Source organism: Cebidichthys violaceus, unplaced genomic scaffold (assembly GCF_023349555.1).
Source record: "Cebidichthys violaceus isolate CVI_PGR_0920_01 unplaced genomic scaffold, fCebVio1.0.p SCAF_147, whole genome shotgun sequence".
NCBI classification, from domain to species: Eukaryota; Metazoa; Chordata; class Actinopteri; order Perciformes; family Stichaeidae; genus Cebidichthys; species Cebidichthys violaceus.
In genome coordinates, this window is record NW_027176315.1 from 1 (window position 1) to 7,500 (window position 7,500).

The 7,500-nt window shown below is 44.7% G+C and overlaps 1 protein-coding gene across 1 annotated transcript in view; it reads right to left on the reverse strand.

The window, feature by feature from the left end:
- Window positions 1–3,635: 3,635 nt before the first annotated feature.
- Window positions 3,636–7,500, reverse strand: part of LOC137871552 (leucine-rich PPR motif-containing protein, mitochondrial-like) — a gene marked incomplete at its 3' end in the record, with an annotated part of 28,613 nt that continues 24,748 nt past the window's right edge. The window contains exons 24-25 of the mRNA XM_068709408.1: window positions 5,321–5,445; window positions 3,636–3,742 (exon numbers count right to left, since the gene is read on the reverse strand). Of these exons, the coding sequence (XP_068565509.1) occupies window positions 3,636–3,742; window positions 5,321–5,445 (232 nt within the window). The remainder of the gene's footprint in view (window positions 3,743–5,320; window positions 5,446–7,500) is intronic.

The window sequence follows — 7,500 nt, forward strand, 5'->3', positions numbered from 1 at the left end:
AATAACAGTGATCAGGATTTCATCTGTCTCTTGGGGCTTTGATACAATCTGAATAAGACTAGGATTGAGAAATCTTGCTCTTCGTCTCTCCCTGGTAATCCGGGGGAAAAAAAAAAAAAAAAAGAAAGAGAGAGAGAGAGAGAGAGAGAGATCTGCCAGGAAGTTAATCTGAACGGGGATCAACAGCGCTCAATCCCCGCTGGCCTCTTTGATGGGAGCCCATCATACTGTGAGAGGGTGGGGAGAGTCAAGAAAAGACGGGCTTCATCCCTTTCTCTGACCGTCCCTCACTGCAGTCATCCTTTCCTCTCTCAATCCTCTCAATCCCTCCCTCTTCCTCCAAAGCTCCCCAGCTCCTACTCAGTCCCCCCCCCCCCCCCCCCCCCCCCCCCGCATCCCTCCATCCTGCCCAGGCAAAGGCATTATGTTCTTACCCAACCAGCCAAAGGGACAAATTAAAATGTGTTGCACTCACTCTCTCTCTCAGTCTGTCTAATCTTCTTAGAGACTAAGGCCCACAGTGCAAGTGCTCCATCTTTTTGCCTTCGATTCCCCTTTACTTGGTAAAGTCTTGCGGGCTCAGAGCAGCCGTCTGCACATCTACACACACACACACACACACACACACACACACACACACACACACACACACACACACACACACACACACACACACACACACACACACACACACACACACACACACACACACACACACACACACACACACACACACAATGTTTGGGATTTTGAAATCCGTCAGGACAAATCTCCCTAATCTGGGCAGAAAACAAAATCCTCAGAAATAAGAAGGCACATAACTTACACACGCACGGGTGGATCAGAAGAATACAAAGTAGAAACAAACAACAGCACAGACACTCTCACTTTCAAAAAGAGACAATGGGAAATCAGGTGGGATTATCAGGACAATCCTCACTCACACACACACACACACACACACACACACACACACACACACACACACACACACACACACACACACACACGCAAGAGTGTGTTACAGTCCATCACTCTGCCTCTTTAAAAGTCTTGTGTGACCTTTAGATGCTTCCTTTATCATCCTTCTGTACATGTACAGAAAAAGAAACAGATAGAGCCGACCTCATCTCACCTCCACTTAACAAACCCTCTCCATCTCAATTCCTAATGTTCTAATTCCACTAATCACCTGGCCACTTAGTCCACACACACACACACACACACACACACACACACACACACACACACACACACACACACACACACACACACACACACACACACACACACACACACACACACACACACCTCTCCCTAACACAAAAACATGTAATGGCTCACTACTCTTTAGCAATACTACCTAACCTTGACCATCACACTCACACTCACACACACACACACACACACACACACACACACACACGCCGCAATAATAGGCCCGGCCACCTGACAATCCGCTACCTAACCTTGACCATTTAGCACAAAATTGGCCACCTTTCTCGATCATTACATTTAATTAGCTGTGATTAATCAGCTGCCAATTATACCAAACACAGCCCAAAGAGAGACACCACTCTGGACCGCTACTTGACACTCTCTGAGGGGGGGGAAAAAAAAAAAATGTATTTGTGTGTTTGAGTGTCTGTGTATGCATATTTGAGTGATAGATATGATTCTATTGTATTATCTCAGTCATACGTATGATGAGTGACAGTTCAGAAGGGAACTTTCTGTTCAGAGACTTTGCTCTAAACTTTTACGCAGGAGAGACTTTAGTCTGATTGTACTCCAAAAGAGAGCAAACCACTAAACTGACGACACAGTCTTGGGGGCCAACTGTTGATTATACTTTAAAGCTGCATCAATCAATATTATTATATTAACAATGGATAAAATGCCTCCGCTCTACAGAAATAAAAATCTTTCGGAGGGTTTCTGGCCCCCATCGATCTCATTTCCAGTCGCAGCAGGCAGTTGTTATTTGGCAAGAAAAATTCAGGTAAACTAAACGTACTCTTCCTCGTCAGCAGGAAACAGCAGCAGAGAGACACTAGCTGGTGAACATAGTGGAGCATTAAGCAGCAAAAGAGTTAGATATTTCTCTCAGCGGCTAAAAAAAAAAAAAAAAAGGGAGTGAATAGCTGACACTACATTCATCAGTTTGCCCAAAACACGACAACTGATTGCCGACGCACTCTCCACAACAACTTCAGCCAAGTGGTAATATGCTTATGTTGCTTGCACCAAAGTGGCCAAAACATTTTTTTATATTAAATTGCTCTCACAGCCTCAGAGTTTCTAAAATCCTGGCTACAATCCTGAATCTGAACATGTGCGTGAATAGAATACCGTTAGTTTTGACTGTGTTTAGACAAATAATAATACAAAATAAAAATGTGTTATTACATTTTGTAACATTCTGACATTTCCCACACTAACCAATACAGCTGCAGGAAGCCATCACAGGTAGAAGAGCCTTATAAGGAAACGTGTTTTCTGTTATTGAGGGGAAAAGGAGACAGCAGTGCGTCCATGACCAACTAAAAGCCAACAGATGGGGTTGATGCAGCGGAGCTTTTGTCTCTCTAACCCACATCTCTCATTGACAACAAGCACATCTGTGGTCCATTTACAAGGCATCTCCAATCTCACACATCACCGGCAATGTCGCCGACTCTGTTATAAGTAGGATAACGGCAATACAATCTAGCAGAGGGGGGAATGAGAGCCACTATAACAACATGTCAATAATATTTAAGAGGGTTTGAAAATCCTCAAGAGGGATAAATCCCTCTTTTTAGAGCACACCAGGACACGAGAGAAAGCAGAGTCAGAGCGAGGGAGTTAAAGTATTTTTTTTTTTTTTGTTCTCATCCTGATCAGGCAACATAATGGCCTTGTTTCCCTTTCATCTGATGTCAGGCTCATCCTTCTATTCGTTTATTCATCAATCTCTCTGTCCCGCTATCCAGTCCCCGATCGCCTGTCGAGGTTTTATCCATGTGAAAATCGCTTCTTATCTGCCCATTTGCCCCTCTCTTTTTCTCACACTAATCTACAAGGCTTACAGCGGGACTTAAGACGACAAAGATATAAATATTCATAGCTACAATAACAATAAAAGAGTATGGCTTTTACATAATGCATGTCCACTGTGGCTCATGACAATTTTGCAGATGTTATCCTGTTGTTATTCAAGGTAGTTCCTCGAAGATTGAGAATTTAATATTTATATCATATATTTGGATTCTGATTTTGTGTGAGTTTGCATACTTGTGAGATCAGGCCCTGTTATTGTTCATTATTTAACTTGGAAATCATTATTTCAGTTCATTACATGATAAGTCATCCTTCTATTCGTTAAATTTGGTCTTCCTCAACATCATTTAATCTCGATATCCCAAAGAAACACTATGAATCAAGTTTATTATTGGAAACATCTCCATATGGTTACAATACTAAAGGACAGACTTGATCATTTGGTGCTCGAGTGTTTTTCACACCTTTGACGTCATTTGACTTTCTATCCGTTTCAAAATAAACTCTTGATACGTTAGTTCCAGGAATAAGCAGCATCAGAAGACTCGACCCACAGTGTATTTGGTTGTGTGTACGTATCGGTGTGCGTTTACCTCAATGATCTTACGAGCCTCCCGGTAGCGGGCCGTCTGCAGGAACGCGAAGAACAGATCATACAACATGGTCATCTCTCCTCGCTCCTGACTCACGAAGTCCATGGCTGAAGAGGAGAAAGACAGAGACGCAGACGGACGGACGGGGAAATAGAGCAGAGAAAAAGGTCGAGAATAAAACGGCCTGCAAGGTGAACAAACACACTTCATCTTTTCCTCCCGCTTCCATTGTTTGGCACAATGTCCCAGGCACAAAGCGGCCATATCACGTCTGCTCCCAGACAAACACACAGGTCCCGAATGAAAGCCTAAGCTCTCGTGGTAAACTTGCTAAAGCGCTCTGCTCAGCGCTACGTGCTATCTCTGTCCAGCAGCTTCAGGACAGGTACCACACACACACACACACACACACACACACGCACACACACACACACTCACACACTCACTTATCCAAATGGACCTGCATATTCAGCAAAGCAGGGGAAGAGAGAATAATCCCTCGCCCTTTACTTGCAGTCATCTGAAGTCAACAGAAAGAACTTTAATCATTAAGGACTTGATTCATGGTCTAAATCTAATGTAGACATGTTTGTAGACAAGTTTCAGACCAGCTGGACTAAATCTAAGTTGCCTTTTCGGCATTGAAATTCTAATTTCAGGGTTTGGTGGAAGACAGAGCCACATTCCCTCATTGATGGCACTGATCCTCCTCCACATCCCAGGTTCCTGTAGACCACGACAGAAACCTCCGGGTTAAACGCATGTATTGTACGATGACCCTTTCTTGTTTTGGAGTAGTTGAGCGGTTGCTATGGTCACAAAAACCCTTCATTTTATTTTTCTGTTGATGCTTGAACTCAAAGCGAGGTCAGACGTGACGAGGCATCATGTTTTTTAGAGTGCTGAAGGCCACTCCTCTTCTGTAGGTCTGCACGTTTTGATGGTTTCAGTACATTTCTGCAATTATTTCTGATGGTCTATTTTAACGGGCACTTAACACGTACTCACAATGCCGTCGGGTCGAGTGCGCCTCGAGGTTTATGTCAAAAGTCTCCAGCTCTTTATGAGGAAGTGGGAGACGGAATCATTTGTTATTTCAAGATCCAGATGTAGTGAGTCGGCACTGGTTTACTTGCATCCGTCAGAGAATCACTGTAAAAGGAATTTTTTTTTTTTTTTACGCACTCCAGAGCCACTTGCGGCACGTTGAACTTGACCTTTTCACCACATCGCTGTCAACCTTTAGGGCGACTGTTCAAAACGTGATCGTTGGACGAGCTTCACCGCGGCATCGGACTGAACCTCTCTCTGGTCCACACACACACACACACACACACACACACACACACACACACACACACACACACACACACACACACACACACACACACACACACACACACACACACACACACACACACACACACACACACGAACCATGAAGATCACAGTTCAAATCCAACCAGGGACCTTTGTTGCATGTCATGCACATAGACATATACAATTTAGAATGAGCAGAAAACCAGCGAATTTGAGAAACTGGAACCCGCAAATGTGTGGGTTTTTTTTAACTTGTTTTTGTTGGGTAAACTACTAAAGTTAATAAGAAAAAAATTCATTCATCATAAAAGTTCTTATGATTTACTTAATTGTGATGGATAACAAAAAGATGACAAATGAGTAACCTTTCTGCAGCAGTTCGGTGTCTCCTTTCTCCACCAGACCAACAATGATGTCGTGGATGCGAGGCAGGTGGCTGTAGAGCTTCTGACACTCCAGCGCTGCATCTAGAGCTCCGGACAGGTCCTTACTGTGGGAACGTGACCACACACACACACACACACACACACACACACACACACACACACACACACACACACACACACACACACACACACACACACACACACACACACACACACACACACACACACACACACACACACACACACACACACACACACACACACACACACACAGAGAGAGGGAGAGAGAGAGCAGAGAGCGAGTTAGGTGTCAGGTTCGCCCAGTCAGTCATGTACGGGATTGTGTCGGTAAAGAATAGAGAGCATGGTGGGTTGTTAACCCTGTGACCTCCTATTCAAGCACCGTGACCCTCCGCAACAATGCAGGCCTTTGAATTCATGACAGCACGAACTGTATGTGATGAAGCCTTTTGGCCCCAATACATCATTCTCACACAATCAGGCACGCTCTCACACACACACCTGTCGGCGAGGGGCTAATGTCTCTCTGGACAGGCTTTTAGAGGGGAAGCAATACAGCAGACAAAAAGGCTCAACTGATCTTTACCCTCTCTGCTCTGCTCCTCTTGTGCCTTCCAACTTCTCTCCCTCCTTCTCGTCTTTTGTCCTCTCCAAACCTTTTTAACCTGCCCTCATTTCCTCGTCTCATTTCCCTTACCTTCTGGTCCTCTCCCTTCTCCTTCATTCTCCCTCCCCCCCCTTCACCATCTTCCTTTTGATTTCATGCTGTCAGCTCTCACTCCCCATCAGATGACCTCGCCCCCCCCAGCTGAGCAATTTAGCAGAAATATAGCAACAACATTAGAGCCCCCCCCCCCCCCCCACCCTCCCTCCGCCGTACCACCGGCTCGCTCCCTTCGTCTCATGTCATCCTTATCTTGCTCAATCTATCCTCCCGAGCGGACGAACAAACAAAGGAGCGCGTAGAGGGAGGATGAGTGCGCCTGATGGAGTGATAACAAGAAAAGTAGAGAGACAGCGATAACGAAAAGGAAGCAAGAAGCTGAGAGACGGGAGAGGGAGAGAGAGACCACTTCAATCCCCTCTATTGTGACAGCGCTGCCATCAATCTGTTGATTGGGTAATTACCATGTCAATCACACAGAGGTTAAAGCAGATAGGGCACCTGTGGGGGAGGTAGGGGGCAGGGTAAGTGAATGAGAAACAGACGGCTGGACAGAGCGTGAGAGAGCGATTGAGAGTGAACAGGTATAATTTCTGAAGTGTTTTCTCCTCTAATCAATTAGACAAGTGGATAAGGGAAATATGCCCAAAAAGACCAACAACCCGGAAAATTTAAAAAAAGAAAGAAAAGAAAAAGGAAATGGTATGACCTTGAGTTGGGCTACTGTGAGGCAGAAGAGAGAGATGGAGAGAGGAGGAATGGAGTGATTAGGGTTGGAAGGTAAAGAGGTCCGCTAATTGAAATGAAGAGGGACAACATTATTCAGCAGCGCCAGTCAAGAGGCTATTCAACCGCACAACAGTCTGATTGAACGACACAGAAGAGACACTAAGAGACATTTGAAAATGAGAGAAAGAGTGTGGACATATAAGGAGACAGAGGAGGAGGAGGGGGGGGGACAATTTACAACAAAAACAAGACAATGAGAAAAAAAAAGTGCAGAAAGTTGGTTGTAATAAACGTAATGTGGCTTATATGCACAATTAACTAAACAGTTTTGGTGTGAGTGCACATGGCTTTTTTACATTGGAGCCATTTCTGCATGTTGTATCCAAGTCATGTAGGTTTGTTTCATCCAACTGTCCACCTCATTCTTTCCTTCATCACGCTCCTCCACACACAGCTACTTATAATCCCTCCATCCTAATGAGACATCTTTTAAAAAAAGAATAATAAAACATCCCATCACTCGCCTGGCGTTGCAATTAAACCCATCTGCCTTCCTCCCCTCTCCCCCTCTCCCCCTCTCCCCGCCCACCAATCCACTCCAAAAAAAAAAAGAGCTAAGGATGTCGAAAGATGGATAATTTCCCTTAGGTACAATTTAACTGTCACTTTGCGTTGCCATTTACTGCGGCGCACAGCCCTGTTAATGTCCTCAACTTTGCATGTCAGCCACTTTCCAGCCAATTAA